At 36.0% G+C, this 26,454-nt stretch overlaps 1 protein-coding gene and 1 long non-coding RNA gene across 6 annotated transcripts in view; one reads left to right on the plus strand and one right to left on the minus strand.

The window, feature by feature from the left end:
- LOC114936433 (uncharacterized) overlaps positions 1 to 25,633 on the minus strand; it is a 198,234-nt gene extending 172,601 nt beyond the window's left edge. For 3 of the 4 annotated variants that reach the window (XR_014925480.1, XR_014925478.1, XR_003820707.2), the window contains exons 1-3: positions 25,279 to 25,630; positions 24,218 to 24,505; positions 9,862 to 9,994 (exon numbers count right to left, since the gene is read on the minus strand). This is a non-coding gene — a long non-coding RNA (uncharacterized LOC114936433). Of the gene's footprint in view, positions 1 to 9,861; positions 9,995 to 24,217; positions 24,506 to 25,278 lie in introns of all 4 variants that reach the window. The other variant, XR_014925479.1, reaches the window with a different exon arrangement.
- LOC114936429 (irregular chiasm C-roughest protein) overlaps positions 1 to 26,454 on the plus strand; it is a 137,357-nt gene that overhangs the window by 102,850 nt on the left and 8,053 nt on the right. The window contains exons 4-13 of one of the 2 annotated variants that reach the window (XM_029309617.2): positions 4,500 to 4,732; positions 7,863 to 8,063; positions 9,881 to 9,990; positions 13,307 to 13,458; positions 13,975 to 14,285; positions 14,977 to 15,217; positions 16,596 to 16,751; positions 18,014 to 18,264; positions 18,578 to 18,810; positions 21,158 to 21,287. In XM_029309617.2, the coding sequence (XP_029165450.1) occupies positions 4,500 to 4,732; positions 7,863 to 8,063; positions 9,881 to 9,990; positions 13,307 to 13,458; positions 13,975 to 14,285; positions 14,977 to 15,217; positions 16,596 to 16,751; positions 18,014 to 18,264; positions 18,578 to 18,810; positions 21,158 to 21,287 (2,018 nt within the window). The remainder of the gene's footprint in view (positions 1 to 4,499; positions 4,733 to 7,862; positions 8,064 to 9,880; positions 9,991 to 13,306; positions 13,459 to 13,974; positions 14,286 to 14,976; positions 15,218 to 16,595; positions 16,752 to 18,013; positions 18,265 to 18,577; positions 18,811 to 21,157; positions 21,288 to 26,454) is intronic. The other variant, XM_029309618.2, reaches the window with a different exon arrangement.

Below are 26,454 nucleotides of genomic sequence, written 5' to 3' on the forward strand. Positions count from 1 at the left end.
TATAAAGTTAATTAATTTATAAAATTAATTTTTATGAATTTTATTAATTTTTAATAAAATTTTAATATTATTTTTTTTTTAAAAGGCAATATGTAACATTGCAGGAGTCGTATACAACAAAATAAACGTGTATAGTTTCAACCTTTTCACTTTTTTTTCTTCTTATAAACAAAAGTACGAATTTTATGAACAACCTATACAACGTATACATACACACATGGATATATATATGTATATATATTATATATATTTTTTACGGTACTTGTAAGGTATTTTTTTATATTATAATAATGTTATAATAGATTAAAAAAAGTAATTTAATAATGAAACCACACGAATTTTACGCACGATATCGCGTGATTAGCGCATCAACTTCTTCTCTTCTTGCATTAATGCTTTGAACAATGTACTGAAATTTTATAACATTTGCCCCTTTTTTTGTTACGCGAACGGAACATTGAGTCACGTCAATGATCGGTTATGAATAAGATATCCTATTGTTTTATTGAATAGAGCTGGACGTAATAATAGCGTAAAAACTATAGATTAGAGACCAGAAACCATAGGCAAAAGATCATAAAGCAGAAATCATACAACAAAGACCAGAAGCCAAAAAATGCAATTATTGGAAAATAAATTTAAAGCTTTAAACATGAGGAATTGCAATATAAATTGTAATCTAAAGATAACAATTATAAAATAGAAATAATTAATTTAATATAATTTAATATGTTTATACAATTATACTGATTATGTGTCATCAAATTGAATTAATACTACAATGTTATAAATATTGATATATTAACTATTTATTGTTCAAAAAATAATCATATTTATAAAATTGTTTATAAAAAGATGTACATGTTTTTCGTTGATACATTAAAAAAATATCTATATATGCGGCCATTAATGAAATCTTATGGAACTTTTTGTAAAATAATTGAAATAACATTTAGATGAGAACTCTGTGTATAATGAGACTATCCGAATGGTTGAAATTTGGATATTGTGCACGATCCGTTTCCGTAATAATAATATATGTAATATCAGAGAAAATATCGATTGAATTAATAGATACGCGAATGTGATTTTGCGATAATAAATAATGCGAAAATTAAGCTCTCATGCAAAATATATGATATTTTTGTGCATGATCAACATTTCAAAGTGCAAATAAAATTTTTCAGAAAAATATAATCTATGTATGTATATAATAATTAAAAATTAATAATCAGAAAGAAGACATATATATATATTTCCTATACATTTATACACGTGTTTTTAAGAGAAATTTGTCGCAAAAGTTAAAATTTTCAACTTTAAATGTCCATTGAACGAAAATACGACATTTTTTTGGTGAGTTCGAGATGATGTGTCGAAAATCTGTTATCGGTTTATGAGTCGCCGTAGGCAGTAGACGATGAACGATATAGTTGTACCGAAACGGTGCAAAGCATATTTATATTTGATTTTTTATTCGCTCTCTGATATATTTACCGTTGGACAGTTTTTTGTAATGCTCGCGATGAAATAAATGAATGCTACGTTATCGAAATTTACGCGTGCCTTTTGCTGAAAATGTATTTACAAAAATCCTATTTTCCAAATCCTATTTTTATTGTACCTCAGAGTAAAGGCAAAAAGTAAATCACCGTTTCAATAGTTGTCTCAATGTAAAGTGTGAAAATTTATAGTGAATTGCATTGAGAAAATCTACAAAAAAAAAAGACTATAAACCGGAGGTCAAAGAATAAAAATTATTTTTTAAACCAGAGATCACATAAACTATAGACTAAAGCCAGAAAGCGTAAACCATCAGATCAAAGACCAGAAGGCATAGAAAACTAAAAAAAAAAAAAAAAAAAAAAAAATAAAGCGTATTAAATATCCTTTTAAAGAAACTAATGGAATGGAAATATAAATAAATGTATTGTACTTTTTCTTGCGAAAAGAAAATGGGGTATCGAGAGGGGTTAATTAAATATTCGGTAGACTGCACTCTTGGAATTCGCTTGTTCTTTTATTCGCATTCCGCTTGCTGCGCCTCGGGTATCGAAAAGTTTACGACAGAAATGAATAAAACAGCAGGATTTTCCGAAATAATTTCCACAAAGTCGAGCAACTACGAAGAGTTGTCTTGGGGTCGCATATAATTCCAAAATTAATATTACTCAGCGCATCTAATAATTGTTCTCAAACACGTGACGTCTATTTGCCGCGATTCTCACGCAATTGTTTAAATTATTATATTCTATACACTTTCACTCCAGATGCATCTCTCTCCCTCTCTCTTTCTCTCTCTCTCTCTTTCTTCTTAGCCCCTTCATCTTCCCGACAACTCCAAAGTTCCAAGACTTTCTGTCGTATTGCCACGGAAATTCCCCTTCCGAGATACCGCAAAGTTTCCACAAGACAGGATTTTAATATTACTTTTATATTACCTTATTATTGCTCCCTTATTCTATTTATAAGTAATGCCGTACGATGAAAATGCGGCAAACGTATAAAACATGAATATATATACTGTCTCACGCGAACGATAACAATCTACCGTAATTATCTCGATTAATTCGTCTTGAAAAATCTTGGGAATCTGGAGGGCGAGATAAAATCGATGGAAACATTTAATAAATGCAGATCTTTCGATTTTACGACTTAATGTACAAGCTATCTCGTTCTCTCGGAGACGCTCGTTCTATCTAAAGCCGCCGATATTGCTGAATCTATCGCAGCCTTATCGGCCTTCATTAGGCGAATCGCGTCGAAGTGGGAGAAAGAAAACGCGCGAGGGAGCAAGAGGGACGGTGTAATTCCACGAGAAATTCAGAGTCACCACAGTCGAATGCCTCGCGCTGCAGAGAGCCTCTCTCCCTCGCCATAATCCGATTGCGCCTCTCTCTTCTTCTTTCCTGGCTTTGCGCGCGCATCCCTCCGTTTGCCTTTCAACTGATAACTAGTAATTAAACAGCTCCAACAACGGGATAGGGCATTTACTCGCGCAATTCCCTGCCCCCGCATTTCTTCAACACCTAGCTCTCTCTCTCTGTTACTTTACTTACCACTACTCTAACGTTTTCTCTCCGCCTCGTCGCGTCGCTTATTCTACATCCCGTAACTCCACTTTCAGAGCTATTGTCCATCGCGCGAGTTGTCCGTACAGGGATGCCGGGAGAGGTAGAGAGAGAGAGAGAGAGAGAGAGAGAGAGAGAGAGCACGTGGATGCCCACGGGAAATTATTAGTTGTGAATCTATTCATCTTACCGGAGAAAACCGCTACGGGATATCCTGATACGATTCTCAATACGCTCCGTAATAAAACTGGACGCGCAAGCGCTTCGAAATCTCTAGCCCAGAGGGCATCCAGCCGCTCCGGACCAGAAAATGTGGAATGCCCGCTTTAATGCCGGGAAAATGATTAAAAAAAAATGTATATGGTGTGATTAAACGAGCGGAGGAATAATACGAATTTTCGACAAGGAGCTAGACCAGAGATAATAGATAGCGTGGCGCAGGAACGCGACAATTAAAATGAATGTGTACACTATCCTAATGAAAAGCAAACAATCTACTTATTGTTAGAGATCCGAAAAGTGTGACGTTGTATGCGTATATCGCGAGATGCATGCGTGCATGACATCGATCCGCGAGAAGAATCGAGAGAGAAACGAAGCGAGATGATGGGGAAAAAAATGGGGGCGAAAGAAGGAAACGAGCGGCGCGCACACAAAAAAATGAAAACGAGAAAAAGCGAAGAGGGAAGGAGGATAAATTGCACGGACGACGCGGATTTATTCGAGCGCGATACGTTACCGTGCGATACGTGTGCGATGCGACTTGGCGTGAATCGACGAGCTCGCGATACTTTTGAGCGACGACGTCACTTTCGCTCGACAGACAATACGAATTTCCGCGATTTGACGAGAGAATCAGCGAGGGATATGGTAATAGCGAGGGATATGGTGGCAGCGGCGACGGTGGTTGAAAATCACCAGGGGAAGAGAGAGAGAGATTCTTTCTCTTCTGGAAGGAGCGAGAGGGATTCTTCTTACGGTAGAATAAGCCCGCTCTAATTCGCCGATGGTAGTTATCAAGTTAGCTGGCTTCTGACAGTTTATCCGAATACGCGACGAATTTAAAATAAAACCGCGCCGCGATATGAATTCCATATCCGCGTTCCGATGCGATGCCGTATAAGCGACTGACATATTCTGCTGCAGTTGATATCGTTTTTTCGATCTCTTCCATTGTCTACAATTTGGAGAATAGCTCTCTCCTGTCCTCTCGTTCTCTTTCTTCCCCTTTTTCGTCTAATGTAGATATCATTTTTACTTCTACCACAATGTGTTTCAGTGACAAATTTTTTTATCATCCCATTCAATTTTCTCCGAATAAAAATATCTAGTTGGAAGAAACGAGAAATAGTTAGAGAGAAGTTATGAGAAAAAAAATACCAAAACGCAACATTTAATGGTCGTATTTTTCCTTTTTTTTGCTTTCAGGTGATTTCTCGCTACACATATATCCGGTGGAACTCGAGGACGACGGTACGTATCAATGTCAGGCTTCGCCGACAAACGACGGACAGCCGGCTTTACGATCGAGATTTGCCAGGCTGAGTGTGCTAGTGCCGCCGCAGAAGCCGAAGATACTGCAAGGAGACTTCCTCGTCACCACGGAGGATCGCGAGTTGGTGATCGAGTGCATAAGCGTCGCCGGAAAACCGCCTGCCGAGGTGAGAAACCTTTCGTCTTTGCGCATCTTCTGGCATCTTTGTCAACATATATATTGACAGGATTACCCGGAGATTAAATCCGGATTAATCGCCGTGAAAGCAATCCCTGGCGATTGCACCCGGAAACTTCGCGGATATCTCTCGGCGATGGACAGTACATCCCGCCCCAAGGATTATGTTCGATCGATATTATGTCAAAGCGTGCCTCTTGTTTGCACGCGTTCGAAGAGGTTTCTATATTGCACGAGTAGATTATATTATACGCACAAATCGAGATATTAATTACCATTACAAATTTTTTTAATAAAGATAAATGATTCTCGGTTTTATATACTGAAAAAAAAATTAATTCGACTACATCTTTCAACTAAATTACTATTTTGTTAATTGAACACATATTAGTCGGTATTTAAGTCAAATATACGTTTTGTTAGACTTAATATATCATATTTAACTTAATTATTTATTTTTATATGTTCAATTAACAAAATGATATTTAGTCAAAAAGTTTAGTCAAATATTTTTCAGTGTACATATATTTCTTTAATAATTAATTTCATACAACATGGCATATATAAAAATATTTTATGCCAGCGTGTATTAAGGTTTAACGTTGCTAGCTGAGTTATAGTCACGGATCTGTCGTAAAAAAAGGATGAGCATATCAAATCCTTTTGCTTGTGTCAGATCGTTACGCGGAAAAATATCACAGTAAATTTTCTGTGTACTAAATTATTAAATCGATGAAGCGTGATTCGAAGCTATTCTTGTCGCGTGAAAATAAACAGATCGCCGAGTAGCTGAATAATATTGCTCGTCAAATTAAGCCTAGAAGCTTTCGTGTTACACGGATCTAGAATTAGTAACGCGAGTCTCCAGAAAATATAGCATCATCATTATTATTATTATTATTATTCCTGATTAGCTGAACCAAAAGTGGGAATCTCCGCGAGCAATACGCTTAGTAAATAGTATTCGAATCTGTCTTAAAAATCTGACCAAATAAGCCGCATTTTCTTGTCGGTTCGGTAAGTCCACTCAGCAGAAAACGCGGTGGTTCCGCGCAACAAAAACAACCACGAATCACGCTCAGTGACCACGGAGTTTGAGATTTATGTGGGTTACCTATGTATCCTGACACACATTTAGTCCGTCAGTTAATACTGATTGCCTCAGCAACGCTCCTCGCGTCACGTAAACTCATACGTATAAAATACAAAAATTCGAAGGATTTCGCAAATCAGTTTGAGAAAAAAGATATAATTTATGTTAAAGTAGTTATACAATAATATAAATTATTTTTGTTAACAATTATTGCTTTTGTATTCAAAATTAATGTATAACAATGACTTGAATTTTTAACATTAAGAAAAAAAATTTAACAATCTTTATAAAACGTGTAATATGTTATATAATATAATTATCCTGGAATAATATATCGTTAAAATAATGAATAAAATAAATGTTTAGATATACAGTAATATTTAAAATTCTGCTGTTAAAAAATACATTTCTCGCGATAACTAGCTGTGTATCATGAGTTTTATGGAATTGTGTGTTCTTTGTATGAAGAAATTATATAAGAGAAAGGATAAAAATAACCGTGTGCTCCCTGTGCGATCTTTGTTTTTCGTTCTCTTAGGCAAATGTACTTTGCACGGTAATTTCATTCGCACTCGTGACACAATAGTAAATGGTACTGCACCGCGGGACCGCAGAACTCCTAATTAGAGCGGACGAGATCGATTTCCTGTGGAGGCCGCAGTTAGAAAAGCGGCTGCAAGTCCGCCTCGCGCGCGAAAGGACGTCAACAAAAAGCATATTCGATGCGTTGATTGCAAGAGAGAAGGCAAATCGTTGCGATTTCCGGTATTTCTACCACGACTCAAGTTGCCTTCATATTTATGGGAATGCATTATACTCTTCTCAAGTTTGAAATGTAATAACTTTAGCATCGTGCCATTCGTGCGAATCAGCAACACTGAATAATATGTTATAATATTACATATCCTCGTTGCACATGTGTGCTCAATTGCATTCTAAAACACGTACTCGAAACTTTGTAATTTATTATGCAGAATGTTCCAAAAAAATATTTATAAAATGGATTATGTAACACCGGTTATTATTACAGATATTCTATACTAGATATTTCAATCAAACATTGTAACATTTTTTCTTGTTTTTATATACAATATAATACACAATAAAAAAAATAATACGAGAGAATGTATAAATATTGGTATATTTTGTATTGTTTTTTTAAATTTAATAAATATGAATACGATAAATTGCGCGTCACTAATTAGAAAAGCAAAGAGTTATCAGAATAATCACGAAATACTTGAAAAGTAAAAATATTACACGAGAGAGACTCGCGCGCAGTAAAATTGACAAATACTTAAATACATCATAAAAATGGTGCGTGCCGAGTGCATAAATCATGGTACGATATCGTCAATTCTAATCAGTACGGCGGTGCTGTGTGGAAATACGATTATTCTAGTGATCCCTAACGCGGTGAACGCGGAAGGACGCTGCGGCACTTGCAGGCCGGAGATCTCATATCGATAACAAACAGCGGGAACTCTCGCATGAGGTGTCTAATTAGAGCCGATAAGCTTGATTTCCGCGACACGCATGCACATATGTACGCGTACGTGCGAGTGCACGTCCGTGCACGACTGTGTTTGAACAGGCCCGATAGAACAATCATGTTACTCAATCATTATGCACGGAAATTCGTTCGCAGCTTTAGTATTAATTGGTTGTACGCATCCCACCCGACAACTTCGAGACTATTGATTTTTATCCATTCGCGCAGTGGAATAAATTATGCAGCGTGATATTTTTAAAATTTCTTGCTCCAATTAATATTTTGAAACAAAATTCGATATATTATTCCAAAGATATTTTAGATATCGTCAATTAACTATACCGATGCGACGGCAGGATAATGTGTATTTGTTGAAACAATTTTCTAAAAAGCGGTTAAAAAAAAGTTTGAACTTTTTAAAACCCAGGGGTACCATTATGGTAATAAAAACATAAGAATTCCGGTCACGGGTCAATTCCCTCGTGCAGGTGTTTTCTTGAGCTACGCTATTTTTAACTGTAACGTTTCTTGCAGATCACGTGGATCGATGGACTGGGCAACGTGCTACATCGTGGCATCAAAACCTCGAAGGAGCTGTTCGATAACGGTCCTCTCCACACGGTAAAGTCCACCCTGAGAGTGATGCCGCGGAAGGATCACGACAACACAACCTTCACGTGCCAAAGTCAAAATGCGGCGGATCGTTCGCCGCAAAGCGCCAAACTACGCGTCGAGGTACGTACCGATAATTAAAGCCGAGTCCTAACAAACAAACGAGGTCCTACTTTGCATAGTTTTGATAAAACTCTTGTGAGTTAACTTAAGACACTTACGCGCGCTTTTTCCTCCGGAAAAATATTACGGACTAATATTCTGAAATAAGTCTGTGCGTAGAAACCGTCAACGAGAGAAATCAGAGAAGAATAAAAGAAAATAAAGGCAGAAGAGAGAAAGAGAGAGAGAGAGCGGGAGAAGAGAAGAGAGAAGATAGAAATCTCGCTTAAAGGGAAATAAAATCACTGCCTTTTGCGCGCTCTTTTTACTCGCTGACCGGAGGAAGAAATTAACGCGAGTCGCGCGAAAGCGCGGCCGGGACAGGGGGTGGAAGGAGGGTAACGAGGGTAACGAGGCGACGTATAATAATTAACGTCGTGTCTTGAGAAGCGGTTAGCGCGCGGTAATCGCCATCCGCTGGCGCAACTTTCGTGCTGCGAACGCGCGAGTTACTTTGGCGCGCTCTCCGGGTACTACTTCCGCCCTCTTTTCTTTAGAGACGTAGACTCCATTATCCGAAGTGGCAAAGGGAACAAATAGTTTCATGGAAAGGGCAACGAAGCGAACTCAACGGAGATTTTTGCCCCGGCAGAACATTCGAATTTGCGACGACGTCGTCGACGACGACGACGACGAGAACGAGGACGGCGCAGAGCGATATTATGAACCGGCGCCATGCCGCGCCGGCCTCTGCAGAAAATTCTCACGAGTTATTACTCAACTCTTTTACCGAGTCGAATATATATCGCCCGCGCTCTTTCCCCGACTGTTAATATAAGTTCGACGTTAATATCGTCCTAATTGGAAGCGATTCTTACGCAGGCGAGTTCGAGCGAACTCTCGTATTTTCTCACGACGTGCTTTTTCTTTATTACCCGCGTCGATAAAGCTATTTAATGTTCGATATAGGAAGTGTCTCCTTTTTATTACATTTTTAATGGCAAATTTTTCTTTCGGCAATTTATATATGGTAGACTCGATTTCTGCTAAGGTATTTATCATTAAAAAATAATTTCGTCCGATCCCTCTCTCATGGATTATTAAATTAATTCGATTTTTGCTTGGAAGAAAATTTAATCAAATACCATCTTATACATCGTAATATCTTAATATAATATTGTATAATATTGATTTTATAAATCATAATTCAATATCTTTCGTGTATATGTGCATGTATAATTAAAGTATCGTTAAATTAAATTTTTCAGTTAGAGTTACTTAAAATATAATTAAGGATTAAATTTCCATCTTAAAGGTTAGCTCGTAAGAAATATTTGTCTTTAATCTCATTTGTAAAAATATTAGATTCTTTAACATTTTTCTATTGTAAAAAATTATTCTAGCAGTGAAACAATAAATCTATATATGAAAGATCACAGTTCTGAACGAAACTGTAATTTAAAAAAAAAAAAACAGAAAACTAAATTTTAATGACAAATATGATAACAGTTCGAAAAAGTTACGGATAAAAATACTTAAAATTGAACAGCTAAAATTTCGTTTTATTCCGGAAAAGTGTATCGAGTTTGAACGATATATTACGGGATATATCTCATATTTCCCCGATGAATATATATAACGAACGTTTCGAAAATTTTAAACGCGCGTGTGGTAATGGATATGCATCATTATTATTCTACGGGCTACGCACGTTCGGGATGAGAACATGACGATAATATCGAACGGGCCATATTCAATTCCTGCGTGATAAGCGTTTAGGAAACGGAAAAAAAGACTGTGAAACTGTATCTCGACTCACCGGTTCTGTTTGTTTTCAGGTACGTTACGCACCGAAGGTGTCCCTCTCGAAGATCGATCGTATAGTTGAAGGCTCCGAGCTTAGGTTCAAATGTTGCGCCGAGGCCAATCCATCCGAGGTGGAATACAGGTAACTGAAAATATAATACGAAAGAAATATATATCGATGTTTGTTTTATTAATATTAGAAATAGAGAAATTTAAATATACATTCTGAGCTGTCGCGATCGAGAGGGTGAAGGAATATTTCAGAATAATTAATAGTTGCATAAATACTTTTGAAGAAATCATAAATTTGCGTCTTCCTACAGGAAAGAGTGTAAAAAGCTAATAAAATTCCAAGACTAATAAGATCATTTATTTATTGCAAATAAAGTAAACTTCATGACTTATGAGCAATAACTAGGAAGTGTATCCCGAATTTTGCTGCTCTCTTATTTGATAAGAAAAATATAATTGAACGTAGATTTCAAAATAAACAAATCATTTAATATAGTTACTCTTACCTATCTCCGTAATAAGAGCAAAATATTGATTACAATAAGAAAAGCTGAGTTATTAAATCGCAGATATTGATAATCGAATCATTTTCTTGTAATATCGAAAATAATTGTCCTCAAAAAGACGACGACTTTTCGTGTTTTAATTTGTTTAAAATTCCATTATGACAAACTATTTTTCGATATTTTTCGATGCATGTTTATTTGAAAAATAAAATATCAATATATAGGGGAAAAATTGTCATCTTTTTGTATGCGCATATAATGCAATATAATTGCAGTGATCCGGCTTTCGTATCAGTCCCCCCCATTTAAAGCGATCCATTCTCCGTAAGCCTTAAGCTACTTAAAGTTTCCAAAATATCGATAGTTTCTCCCAGTATCGCGTCGCTACAGGTGAGCGATGCCGTCGGCGTATAAGCAAAACGTGAGTCGCGTTGTTCGTGTACACTGGCTGCGAGCGACAAAGAGAAGGCGGATGATCGATATCCGCCTCTACAAAGAGGACAATGTCAAATTCAGGACGGCGTTGCGCGCGCACGTGTTAACGCGTGGGGCGCGTTTGCGGGGTCTCACTCCGCTTTGATTGCTTTTAAATTATTCGTTACGCAACATCCCCGTCGGGAAAAAAGGAACGTCCGCGCCGTATTAATTTATACGCGATTATCGGATCGTCACTTGGATTAAATCGGCTCAACAAAAATGTCGAGCTTCGAGAAAGAGCGAGAGGGCGCACGTATTGCTGCTCGCGGAGAACATAATGCCGCACCTTAAAAAAAAAAGCTCCCTTCGAGAACTTTATATACATATAATATCGACGTAACGTGGTTCTCCGACCTTTCATTATATTATTTTACCACATTTCACCGAGTGAATTTCGTAAATTAGCTTGATATAATTAACGACGGAGGAGAAATATTTCAACTTATCGCAGAAAGTGCTGGATTTAAGCTCTCTTTTTGCGAGCATAAACCGAACGAGACGGCTTTTTATGCGAATACAAAAGCTCGAAATCGATTTTTTTTTTTCTTTTGAGTTGTCACAGTTCTCTTTCTGGCATAGGCAATGTGTGTTGAAACTTGATGAAGAAAGAAAAAAAAAAACTCTTGACCAGCTTATGGCGATTCACAGATAATAGGATAGACGGAGAAACGAGTAAAGAGCAGCCAGAGGACCACATAGTAGTGAGGATAACAAACGTTAGTTGCCAGTCGCTTTAACAGCTTTTATAGCTTTCGCAGCTTTTTGCAGCTTTTTACACCGGTCGTCGTCGCGCCACGGCCCATAAAAGAGATACGAACGCAAGTGAAAACTGAGGCAGGAACGAGAGATCGACGACGTGACTCTCGTTGCCTTCGCGCAGCGTTGAATAACAAAGACAGAATCATTATCCGCTATGGATCGTATCAGTATTTCTGGATGATCATATTACAACGAATAACTGTATAAATTCTCGAGAGAATAAAGAAAAAGATATGAAACGGGGGAAATTTAACTTGGAATTGGGATAAATTATTTCGCCCATGTTATATATAAAATAAATTTTTATGCGCAAAAATGAAAAAAAAATAATCCAAAATTTCTGAAATGGATAAACTTCCGAATGAATTTTTTGCCGATCTCGAACATTGTGTGTAAAATATTCCCTCACAATCCAATCGCGTGTTTTCCACTCCGAAGACCCGGAAAAGTTGACCTTTACTAGGATGACCTAAAGAGACACCTCAATGTTTATCGAGTCGTTATGGCGCGGTACTCGCGCGAATGTACGTAGCACCGAGCTTTTGCCGACATCTTTGCGAGGTAAATTGTCTATCGGACGGCCCCGATAAAATCGATCGCGGCACGAAGGAGACGAAAGGGGAACGATGGCGGTGTTGCACTACTGTTGATCTCTCTTTCTCTCTCTCTTCCAGAGACACACGAGCTCGGTAAGTCGTCCTCCCAGTTCGATTCGGTTCCTCTCCTTTTCTTTCCCTCCCTTATTCCCTTCCTCCTTCTCTCTCTCTCTCTCTCTCCCTCTCTTTCTCTCGTCTTTCCGCTGATTGTACGCGAAGTCCGCTGTGAAAAGCGCAGCCTGCCCTCGCCCGTTTATTACCATTCGAAACGACGACACCGAGGCTCTTTTCGTCGATTGTTGCGGCCAAACGATGCTCGAGATAAATCGCTCGAATCCTTCGAGAGGACGCCTCGGCTGGCAGAAGCCGAGTGGCGAAGAGCACTTTACGATAAAGAAACGTCATAAAGCACGTGCACAGAATGTCTTCAAGTTGACGTTACAAAATTTATAGGAATATTCCTGGACCGACTCGAAGTCGACTCGAACTTTGTATAAGTGTCAAGACATTATAATTACTTTTGACAAAATTAACTAAAAGTAAAAAGTATAATTAAATTTGAGAAATATAAATAACGCTTGAATTTAGATTCTTTAATCTCAAATTAACTCTAAGAATATTTTAAATATTACAATATTATTAAGATATAAGTATGTCAAAAGTTGAGAGCACGAAGAAATAAGATGTTAAATTAAATATTTATATTCATTAAAAAAATCAAATTAATTAAAAAATACGTGTATATTTTGTGGTATAAAGATATTAAAGATAATTTATTGACAATAGTAGAGTATCAGAGATGTGTTTGTTCCGGTATCGAGTTGGAGAAATAATTGTTTGGCTGCATCGCATGACTATTAAAAAGTATTGATTCAAAAAGCGAAGTAAAAGCGAAAGGCGACGAAATGAAATATATTATAGAATTGTGAAGAGAGAAAAAAAATGCGCGAGAGTTATGAAAAAAATGTATATGTCTGATAATCCACGAGTTTCGGTCGTCTGTTTATTATAGCCGGTTGTAAATCGTATTATGTAGATAAATCTACTTTATAACTTTCATTTTTATGCTTCTTCTTCTCAAGCAGCAACCATTTCATCTCTTTTTCAGGTGGTTTATCAACAAGAAAAAAGTGATCGGCGATTATACCACGGAGATGATTATTCACAACGCTACTCGCGATCTGCACGACGCGACTGTAAAGTGCGAGGTTTCTAACGACGTCGGTAAAAGCGAGGAGAGTCAAACCTTAGATATAAGATGTAAGTATCGCAAAAAAAATTTAACACACCGTATAAAATATAATCAGTTTAGCAAACACAAATACTTTCTCGGATGAAATATCACGCGCGCGTAAAAGATCTCTGGATTTATCTTTACACTTTTTTTTTCACATTTCTCGTAATTTTCGTGATCCGCGCAAGGATTCCGGCTTTAATTTCATCTTGGAAATCAAATCAGCGGATTAAAGATACAATCGCGTAGAAAAATATAAGGTAGAACGCTAGGCGTACTCGCGTATCGTTCGAAGAAAAATTTCGTATTACCGTAAAGCAGTTGCGACGAGCCGGTATATTAAAGGTGAAATCGCGTAATGATATAAAATAGAGCGGAAATGCGCGCTCTCTCGAAATAAACCGTGTACGAGAATAGACGACTTATATAATAGGAGGCTTATATAAAAAGAAGGAAAAAAAGATAGAGAGAGGAAGCAACATTTTTCCGCGAGTTCATTTCGCGGAACTGACCCGGGGGTTAAAATTGAATTTCTTTCTCAGACGGCCCACAATTTCGGCACCCGCCCGTATCCGTGGAAACGCATTACGGCGCGACCGAGATTTTGCAGTGCGACGTGGACGGGAATCCGACGCCAGAGATCCTCTGGTACCACGAGGACTCGGAGCGAACGGTCGCCACCAGTCCGAATATAAGTGTCTTTGTGGGTCCGGACACCGCCGGACGTTACTATTGCAAAGCCCGGGTGCCCGGTTTCCCGGAATTGACCGGTTACGCCAACATCTATATTCGCGCCCCGCCGAGCATCGTCTCGCAAAGGATCCAGTACGTGCCCGACGAGGGAGTGGTCAAGGTGCGTAACTATAATAACTTCTTCGACGACTCGCGTCTCTCTTCCCTCCTTCCTACGGCCGGTTAAGTATTATTGATAGCGCGCGACCGGTCGGCGCTATCGAGCGTAAAGAGATGCCAACGTAATTTTCTTGAGTGCCGCCGCACTCGCGCGCGTATCATGTATTATTATTGCGCGGAAACACCCCTCCCTCACCTCGCCGGAAAGGTCTTTTCAGTCGCGGCGGTAGTTATCAGGAAGCACTCAGTATAATTTTTACTCTGGATAATTTAACTTTATCCGCGCGATGTGAAAACACGCTCGAGAATTTATAAAGCCGACAAAGTTGACGTACTGAGTGGCTTATAATTAAAATTATATCGTTATTTCGAATATTTACAATTATATCCTATATTTGCATCGTTATTTAATAAGATGTAAGCTATAATGTTTGCGATATCAACTTTTTCTTTTAAATGTTCTGCTAACATTCTATATATACGTTCCTTGACACACGGTTCGCGATGATCGCGTAATGCCGCGCTTCGCCGCATTTTTTTCTCTCCCTGAAACATTTTTAGAAGAGTGTTGCGGGTCACCATGCGAGAATGGTCCAGCGGGTGGAGGGCGAGGTAGGGGGAAAGGGACGAAATCGCGCTTAACCGCATTTTTTTTTATTCCACCACCATTTTCTCCGATTTGTGCCTGCCAGGTTAAGTGCACCGCGATATCTGTGCCAAAAGCGGAATCGGTGGTGTGGAGTTTCGCCGGTCGCGAGCTCAATTTCACGTCGAACAATACGCCGTTCTACGTGCAAGAGGAATACACGGGCGAGAGGATAGTCAGCACTGTCACCCTGCTGGATCCCATATCGACGTACTTCGGGGATTACAACTGCACGGTCACAAACAGCTTCGGCACGGATTCCGTCATCATCAAGCTGACGGCACACAGTAAGTTTGATAGCCGTCGTATATTATTCTCTTCTGCATCGCGCGCGCGAAACTGCGTCTTATCCCTCCCGAATAAGCATCCGAAGATTTCGCGGAGATATATGTACATTGTTGAATAATAAACTCATATAGCGAAAGATATACTATATGCATGGATATATACACATTTTATAGCAGTTATTTTTACTGCAATTTTTGTCTAAAATTTTTACTTTAATAATTTTGTGCGTCAATATTTTCGTTAAAAAATAAAATTAATTTTAATTCGCTAAAGGAATTATCATTGAAAATAACGGAATACATAAATATATACGTAAGTATATATATAGCATTAGAAAATCATTAAAAAAATAAAAGTCAAAAATTTTCATTCTTCTATTCATTTATGTATGAAATTCCCAGAAAAAGATACATATATCTGCGGAATCGACCAGCAACGTATTATAAATCGATTTACTTCTTCAAGCAGATTGAAAGTATGTAAAGTAGTTTGAGGATGATTAGGGAGTTGAAATACTGCAGAGCTTACTTATCGACATATATTCATGAAGATAACACCGGAGAAATATATACGAAGATATTTCACGTTAGATATTCAAAAGAAATAAATGAAATATTTAGATATCTATCTTCGGAATGTGTTATTATCCTTACATTGTCTCTGGAAATGTTAAAAATATAATATTGACAACTTGACACAGCTCTGAAGAATTTTATATTTTTGTTCGAAAAGGAGGATTATTTATCACGATATATATTCATAGATTTTCCAAACAAATTGTTACAGTTGAAATAATTTTTTAAACAACAATTTTAATCCTTTGCCACAAAGTCTTTACGATGCCTCAGATCAATTTGTAAGAATAATACGATCGGGGCATAACGCTTTATAGTCATTCATACTTCTATAAGATCAGAGAGATTCTAAATCAGCTCATTTGCACGGCTAGCTCTTCAGTTAATGATTCGCAAACTACTTTAATCGCTGCTCGAGATCAAATAATTGCCTTCATGATTCGCTATTAACGTACAGCAAACGTATTATTACAGGCTATTTACAAATCGTGCCTATTTCCGATTATATTCAGACAATAAAATTTACGAAAATGAAATAAAACTAAAAAGTGCCACAAGTTATAATACAACAACTGTGAATTTTATCTCGAAATAAATTATAAAAATAAATTTATACCAGCTACAAAAGTGTCGCAAGTAAGATTTACGAGCACAAATTGTTATTATGAAAGAGAAGTCTGGAATTTGTGATGTTGTTGACTCGTGCCACGTTTTTAAACGTAGACATGATATATATTAATAAGCAGCGCGCCATCATTCTCTTCATCTGGTAAACGAGATTTTAACCACGCATGACGCTTAGCGTTGATTCCAGTCGATTGGCAACTGATCTTGATCATCGTTGGCTTGGTTGTCTGCCTGATCCTGATTGGCATAATAGTCATTCTCATTCTACAATGTCGCGATCGTATTAAGCAGCCACGGCCGCGAACAACGCAAAATCCAGAGACCGATATGCGTAAGTAATTATTTCTGATATGAATGTATTGCTTCGTAAATGTATGCAGAATATTTGATAAAGAATGTTGTATATATATATAACACAAACCAGAAACCACAGACAATAGACCAAAAACCGAAAATAATTAGACCAGAAACCATAAACCAGAGAATATAAACCATAGACCAGAGATCATAAACCACACATGTATGTGTGAAGGAGAAGCAGTAATTTTCAAATGATTTCAAAAAGATTCTGTAAAAGATTTTGTAAAAAATGCAAATAAATAAATCGTATTTTTTTAGTATAATACTAGATGATTAAAACTAAAATTTAGAATGTTATATTTCTTTTGATTTTATAAAACTATAAGATATTTTAATATATTGAGATTTCAAGCAAAAATCGCACAAATTATATCAAAATTCTTTAATAATGATTACAAGTATGTATTATTCACAATTAAATATAATGATCTACTATTAATGTTTAATATTGCATATTTATTTATAATTAATGTAAATAAAGATATCAAGATATTGAAAACATTTTGAGTAAATATTTCATTATCATTCATAAACATAGTTAACAATAATACAAAAATGTTAAATAAAAAATCCTAGTAGAAAAAAATTAATTTCAAGATTTAAAAAAATCTTTTCTTTTTGAATCATTTTAAAAATTACTCACCCCATAATATATTAAAATAGATTCTGTAAAAAATGCAAGTTAGATAATGGATCGTAATTTTTTTAGTATAATACTCCAGTAAATAATAAATATTCTACTATTAATTTTTAATATTACATGCTTATTTATATATGTTGCATGATACATTAATTTAAGGAAGAGTATACATGTACAATACTATACATATATACACATACGCTTCCTTCGTCAAATTATTTCTAGAATAAAGATAAAGCTAAGTAACAACGTTCATCAACACTGCTATCATTACATGTAATGTTAGAATTTTTACTCAGTCAAATATAATTTACATTCGTATTATTATCAAGTAGTTATTAAAATGGGAGAAAAATATAATACAATATATTACGTATTAGAAGTGTAAAGTCTTTAATGATTATTAAAACTCTCATAGCAAACAACACGAGCTAATTGTAATTTGACGAGATCACATGTTGATACAACATTATTATTTCTCATTCCAGAAATAACTAACGCAATTTAATCTCATATCTCGTTATTATTAAAAATGATGGTTTGAAGACACTTCTTGAAATGGAAACCATATATGTTGACTTTTTTCTATACAGAGGAAACCGATTCTAACGCCGATCGATACAGAGAAAGCGATAGGAGTAGCAACCTCTCAGATGTCAAAGCGGACATTCGAGCAGGATCTAGCGTCAGCAATGCGGAAAGTGTCACGGCTCTTGACAGTGAAGGCGAAGGAAGTACAAGAGGAGTGAACGCCTTGGCGCTTGCTGGACCAGTACCGAATCCTTTATCCGGTTATCGTTACAGCGCTGATTACACCGAGCCCTCTTTCCCGCCGAAGAATAATGTAAGTAAAGTCACCTCTCCTCATTCATATTCTGATGTCTTCGCGCAAACATATTAAAAAATACTTAAAATTCAAATAATATTATATATAATTTATATTAATATTTTGCATAGCATAATATAAATATAATGTATAATAAATAATATTTTGTGAAATTTGCATTTTTAAGAAACAATTTTAACGATTATAAAATATTTTCATAAAATGCAAATTTCACGAAATGATCAGTTTTAAAGTTAAATATTTGTCGTTATTTATATTTCGTTGTTATAATTCAATAGTAAAGCAAAGTTTATGGGATTTGTTTTTGTAGGATGGAAGTAACAACAACGGTTACGTGCCATACGTTGACTACACTCGCGATTATATGCCACCAACGACACAGAGTGTGGGTGCCTCGCGAGAGTCCTTGAGCAGGATACCATCGAGTGGCATTTTATCATCGAAAAAAATCGGACTGAGCTCGGCCAATCTTGGTGCTTCAACTCCGCAAACAACGCCGATCGATCCGCGATTTTCCGCGACATATGGCAATCCCTACCTCAGGTAAATTTATATATGTAATACATATTTAAATCTTCAGACAAAGAAAGCGAGAACAAATATAATTTGTGAAGTTTCATTTCTTTGATATTTATTTATAAGAGTTAACACTAATAACGAACAAAATCAATACTTTCCAATGGTTAAAGTATGCTTTAGGATTTGAAAATTCATTTACATTATTAATATAATATAATATTAATGCTTTCATCGTTTTCGTCAAAAATAATCGACTTCAACTACATAGCGAAATCTGTAGTGGAAGCGTAGAAAGTTCCACCGTAATTTTCGTGTAATAGTTCCCTCCGTATAAACCGAGGAAACAGTCTCGCTCGCGCTCGATCGAAGTTCCAAAATTTCAGAGTGTCAACATAGTCATGAGAGCCTTTAGATTGAACTCGCGCGGATGCCTCGGACTAATTATAATTGGCTCGCGCCATTGATCGGCTGTGAATACCTCAAGCGGCGTCGCGTTCGTTTATCTATACGTTGCGCGCTTGTCATCCCGCGAGTCTTCTTGCGTGTGTGAGAATCTCGCGCCGTATACGTGCCGGGAATGCGCGTTCGTCGCGAACGACTAAATTAGATATGAGCGCGAAGCGTGGTTGCATCTCCGCCTGGTAGGAAAATACTCTTTCCTCTCTTAAAAATATTACTCGGCGGGGCTCGATGATTATTAAAAAGTCAGCCGGGAAGAAGAGAGGGAGGAAAGACAAATTCCTCGGAAAACATCTCGAATTCCATCTCCACTCTAAATTCGCGTAAATTTCGCGCTACACTGTGCATCGAATTTTGTTTCTCGCGAGGAATTTTTAGAATTCTCGTTTAGCGGTGTTTTCAAAATTGTATGCTCTCCTAACGGAGGATGATCCCGAAGAGAGATGACTATTGTATTTAGATACACAGAGACTATACGCTTCACCACCCCCACATACGTACCCTTACCTTTCTTTTCTTGTTTACTTTTCTCCGTCAGAGAGATGCAAACAGTTACAATCTCACGTGTTTTGTTTCAATTCAGATCCGGACTCGAAACTATTTCCGAGTCAAACAGACTCGAATACGAATCGAGACGACGCGACTCTCTTTTGAAGTTTAGTTTCGGTTCATGGACCGAAACTGAGCGAACTCGTTACGGTTTCAATTCAGGTGCGCGCTTATAACATAGTTATAGAACAAAAGCTGACCGACTCCGTCGCAGAAGTCTGTCTGAAACCCCTCTTCCTTCGAAGCAGAGAGAAAGGTACAGAAATCGCGGAGAAACGCTTTGCACGATGAGCCTGAGTAACGGAACCGAAACTTGGAAATTTACTTTCTTAAAGTAGCTCAATTTCAGTCCGCGCACCTCTATTATCTCTTTTCTCTTTTACATAGTAAATCGATCCCTATATTAAAAGAGTCAATATATCTTAATATACGAAATATATTTATTTTTTACAAATATCTCTAAACGAAAAAAACATGAAATCGAGGACTTACACAGAGAATTTTCTCTTACAATTAAAATTTACTCGGAAAATCATGATAATCGTGAGACAATGTAGTATTGAAAGAATTTTATAAGTTTCTCTGATTAATATTTATCACAATAAAAAATATTAATATACATCTACCACGATATAAAATATGTTCGATTAATTTTATTATGTACATATCAATATTTTTCATTGTGGTAAATATTAATCAGAGAAATTCTTATAAAATTCTTATAATGATTTTCAGTGTAAGTTCTAAGAGAAAATTCTCACTATGTATAAGTTATGAATATTTATAGCAACAAAAAATAGACAATGCTGAATAGTAATTCACAGTGTGTATTATCTCAAATAAAATTTACTTATTATTTATAATAAATTCGATTGGATGCACTAGTGCACACAAAGATTATTGCACATAATTTTATAATGACATAAGTAATTAAAAAAGTAAAATATGAATAGTAAGTAAGAGTTATTATTATCATCATTCATATTGAATAACAACAATAATAGTTCTTACTATTATTTTCCTTTTTTAATTTCTTGTGTCATTGCATACTTCTGTGTGATAAACCTGTAGATGCATTCCGTGCGCACTAGTGCATCCAATCGAATTCGCTATTAGTTTCATAAATTAATGTATAAATGTGCAAACAAAATATACACACGTATACATATATAAAAACCCCGCATAAACAACCGAAAATGGGACAATTCTATGGGTTACTGAATTCAATTATTGCTTGCATCTCTGCGTCTCGCTCTCTTTCTCTCTCTCTTTTCTCTCTCCCTCTAAATATAAATCTAAAAAAAAACAGTCCGATTTCCTGCATCTCACTAACTCTGCGTTTCTTTCTTACGAACAAACACAGAATGTCAGCGGCCGAGCAGCTCCGACACGCGCCGCACACAGCCGTGCCGGGAGTCACGCCGGCACCACCGCCATACACGCAGGCAATGAGAATGAATAGCTTGAATACCTTGAACGGCGCTGGCCCGCAGGTTGGTACACAATGCTGAATGTATGTCAAATTCCTAAACGTAGTTACATTGCTACACCTCCCGCTTTCCTCCCCCACGTTCTCCCGCCCCTGCCAGAGTGTTGCGAAGCATCGTGCAGCTTGGAGTAGATCGGAAGCAAACTGTCAATATTGCAAAGCCATTGCAGCTGCGCGCGCGCTATTTTTATTTTGCAACGCTAATCCTTCCCCGTACGGCCATTTCAATTCCCCGTCGCATATATTCCCACTTCAAATTGTTTCCGCCTTGTTCTATCTCTGTTTCTCACGTAAGACGTAAATATCCGAAGAATTTCGCGAAAGCAAATGGGATGAACAAAATTTAATACTCAAGTAAGTCGTATTCGAATCACGATTGAGGCTTCATCGGTATAAATTAATCTCAAGATATGTATATTCAAGTATGATATTAAAGAATATTTAAATATGGATTTTAATGTTTGTGAAGAGATGTACAGGATTGCGCGATAAAATACCCTAATTTGTTTTATTTTTTAAATCATTTTTATCTCTTTTTTTTTGTTAAATTATCTATCTTTTATAACTGATCAAATTTGTGTAACAATGAATTTATTATTCTTTTCTTACGTTCTTATTATAATTAAGCATGACATTTATATTACCTGCAGTTACATGTGATCGAAATAGTATGCATAGATGAAAAACGGATCATTTAGCATATACTTACGAGCTATTGAACACAGTAGTATAAATCAATGATAAGTCATACACATTTAGAACGACGTAATAGTTCATTACTATATATAGTGAAACATATACGATTTTCAATTTTCTCCTTCATAATTACATAGAAAAATACCATAATAATGTACAATAAATAATTTTTTTATATTAAAATTTGAAATGACTGCGATAACTCTTTACTTTTTTTATTTTACAAATTATATATTATGCGCTGAAGAAAGCCCAAAGATAGGAAACGTCATAATTTTAAGATACTTTTTATGCATTAATTAATTTTGGTTTTATTCACTCGAGTTTTTCAATTTTTTCAAATATCATTAGTTTTGCACTCGACCATCTGTGCCAGGTTCGATGTATGACTTTATCATTGGTTTATACTACTGTGTTCAATAGCTCGTACATGCTGCTCCGTTTTCATTTTATACATGCACACTGTTTTATGTGTGTGAAATCGGCATCTCGTTTTGTGAAAACTCATAAATAATTAAGAGTTCTGACTTTAATTACAATAATTGTAAAGTTTCTAATAGTTTAAACAAATAGTTCCGGCTATTATAAAGGAAAATGCCTCAGGACAAACTGAGACGCCAACAATTATGAGAACTGTTTTAGAAAGAGAAAAAAATTCTTGATTCGCATCTCGACTTTGAATTAAAAAATATACGTTTTGATCAAAATAATTATTTAAAAAAATTTTTAAGTTTTTTAATTCTTAGAACTGTTTGGAAAGGCAAATTGTACGTGCCAAAACTATATGAGAACTATATTAAAAAAACAGAACTGTCGCAAATCGACTGGTATATCACCTTTAATATCGTAAATATGCATTTTACAAACAAAATAATTATTTTAAAAAATTTGTTTCAATTTTTAAAACTTTTGAAAAGCATTGTACATCCCAAAACCAAAGAACTGTTTAAAAAATATCTCTTGAAAATCGACTGACATATCATCTTTAATTTCGAGAATATGCATTTTACGGGCAAAATAATTATTTAAAAAATTTCTAAGTGTTTTAATTATCAAAACTCTTTGAAAAGGCATTGTACATGTTAAAAACTATAGGAGAACTGCTTTAATGAGCACTCTCGAAAATGGACCGGCGTCTCATCTCGATGTCTATATACATATATAGAGTTGTCTTTATTTTAGCCTTATCAATATTTTTGCCTTTAAAAAGCAGAATTGTTCTTAGAACTCATATAAAATTTAAATCTTTTCAATTTTGATAATTACTCATAAGGAAAATGTCATTAAACAAAGTGAGACGTTGCATGGTCCTAAGACATTTTCGTTGTTTTAATGTTTAATGGCCTATATTTGTTTGAACTATATCAGAAACTCGAACTATCCTAGATAAAATCAGAAATCTTAATTTTAATGTATATTCTTCCTTCGTCAAATAAATTTATTATTCAACATATATATATATATATATATATATATATATATATATATATAGATAAGCATGTAAATATTAAAAATTAATAGTAGAATATTATATTTATATAGTTGTATAATACTTAGTAACTAATATGAAAGGAATTTTTGATATATTGTGTGTGTGTGTGTGTCTATGTGATTTACTTGAAATGTCAATATGATAAAATATTTAGTTTGGAAATTTAAAAAAATATAAAATTCTAACTTTTACTTTTTAATCATGAATATTATACTAAAAAAATTTGTTATCTACTTGCAATTTTACTTAATTTTTTTTATGTTTTCTTTTAAATAATTTAATCCCTGTATAGGTATATATTAAAAAAGATTTTATAAAAAATATAAATAGATGAAGAATAAATGTACATACATATATGTGTATATGTATATACATACGCCTCCTTTATCAAATGTATCTATCATTCAACATATATAAATAAGCATGTAATACTAAAAATTAATAATAGAGTATTATTATATTTAATTTAATAATATATAGTAATTAGTAGAGTAAAGGAATAAATATTAAAAGATTTTTATATAGTTTATTTTTGGATCTCAATATATTAAAATGCACATTTTATTGTTAGAGTTTTCAATCGAAAGAAATATAAAATTCAAAATTTTAATTTTTAATTATTCAGTATTATACTAAAAAAATTACGATTTCTTATCTGCTTGCATTTTTTACGGAATCTTAAAACTTTATTCTTTTTTAATCATTTTAATAATTCCTCCATATGTGTTAAAAATAATTCGACTCACATTTCAACTCGCTATTCCTTTTTTCCGGCCTCGACGTGTATTCCTCTGCATCGGGAACTAATCCTTGTATAATCCTTGTAACACTCGCGTTATTTTTTTTTTCGACGGTGCGACTTCCCCCTCGCGACGCACTGAGAAGTCGCCGATTGAAGGTTGAGCGAACTCGGCACTTCACGAAACAAAAATTTTCCGATCGCGTATTTCGATTATTACACGCACTTCTCCCGCTTTGCTAATTATTTCCGACTCGACGATCCACGACAAAATTTTGGAGCACAATGCACGATACTGGAATGTAACAATAGCAATATGGCGCCGCGTTATTGTCGTAGTCGATACGATTTTTACGAGAATCACGAGTTTACTTCATCGCGTAACGATACTCTGACACAACGACGCGGAAATACGACCGGAAACGCGCACTCACTCGCTTAGAACACGACCGACGACGCCGAAAAATTTTGGAAATTCGCGTCGAAAACGCACCCGGCAACTCTCGCGATCCGTTCTCTTCGCTGACTCGGGGCTAACTTTCGGTGGCTCGAACCGACGCCATGACGTCACGCGCTTTCGGGAGAACGGCCGTCGAGCTTCGAGCGAGATTCGCGGCCAATTTCGCACGAGCGATCGCGATCGCGATCGCGATCACGATCACGATGTCCGGCCACGCGACGCGATCGGATTTATTCGATAATTATACCGACGTGAAGATGCTAATTAACATATTCACACCCGTATTTTCGCGGACCGAACCGGCGACAAGTACGCGAACGAAGTGACTTGAAGGTGGACTAGAGTGAAGAGTGAAGCAAGTCATTTAGACTGTGTTCGCAAATTACATTTATCTAGGCTGAACGCTCGACCAATCAGGACGAAGCGATCCTCGGCCTCTTATTGGTCGGTCAAATTTTGAACTTTTCGGCGAAGCTTCTTCGACGGAAGAAGACGAGCACACGAAGGAGGAGTCGGAGAACGCGCGACGTCACGATTCCGAGAAGAAATAGCGCGAAAAATCCGCGAACCGGCGCCATATTGAGATATGATATCGCTATGATTCTTACACCCGAAAAACGAGCGAAATCGTTCCTCGATTAAGCCATCGATGCTTCCTTCGGGAAGCAGAATATTCGGGAGCATGAAGAAATATCAAGGACGCATTCTCATTTCATCTTTGTCCGTCTGAAGTACAGAGACGTAACAAAAACAATGGCTCGCGGCCGTGAAATGGAATGCGACCTTGATATTCCTCGATGTCCACCGATATTCTGAATGATTCGCGACACTCCCGACTTTTGTTCGTACGCGAATTTCCTTGCAACCGGAAAAGCAACGCGAAAAATGCGCGAGAAAAAGTCAGACTCACCAAACAAGACGACGCAAATCAATTTCGACACGAGCAACTATGACCTCCGACGAGTCCTAGCAGGAACTGAAGATGGATCAACACCTACCATAATTCGTCTCGAAAATATCGTCGCGACGCTGACCGCTAATTGGCCGAAATCGATCACGTGATCTTAGATAAGGAAGTCTTTTAGAACGGACGCGCAATGTTCATTGTTTTTTATCATTGAAACGTACCTTAATTCATGGTCAATTTTTTTACTTGGGGTTGCGCTGTGATCACGATTTATGTTTGTTTCTGGTACTTGATTATTTTTTTGTTTATGGCGTATGTGACGTAAACCGACCGGTGAAGATTGGTGAAGTTTAGTCGTGGCACTGTAAATTATTTCTGGAATCAAAAACAAGTTAATAAGTTAATACATATGTATGTATGTATGTATATGTATTGCTAATTATTAATTTTAGATATGTACCATGTGTATGTATATGTGCACAGTGACTGGCAAAAAGTCGTCACATATATAGACGAGTTAGCTTCATAAAGATAAGACAAAGATACGTTGTATGCTTTTTGTAACAAATTAAAAATTCATTAATTAAGTGTTTTTAATTAAAAGGGAATCATTTTTATTGTTTTCTTATGGAGGAAGCTTGTTTTTAATATACACATACTATTTTTTTCTAAATAAGTATATTTAAGAGTGAGAAAAGCTAATTATATTTTAATTAATTTAAAGAAACAACAATATTATTTTAATTAATATGTTTAGTCAATATGATTTTCTTTAGCCTTAATAACTGTTTGAAGTCTTTTATACTTTTAACTAAATCTTTCAAATGTTACAAGTCCAGATTCTCTTATTGCTAGTGTACATAGTGCTTCAAAATAG

Source organism: Nylanderia fulva, unplaced genomic scaffold, assembly GCF_048542155.1.
Source record: "Nylanderia fulva isolate GAGA-0341 unplaced genomic scaffold, ASM4854215v1 Scaffold40, whole genome shotgun sequence".
Classification (NCBI taxonomy): Eukaryota; Metazoa; Arthropoda; class Insecta; order Hymenoptera; family Formicidae; genus Nylanderia; species Nylanderia fulva.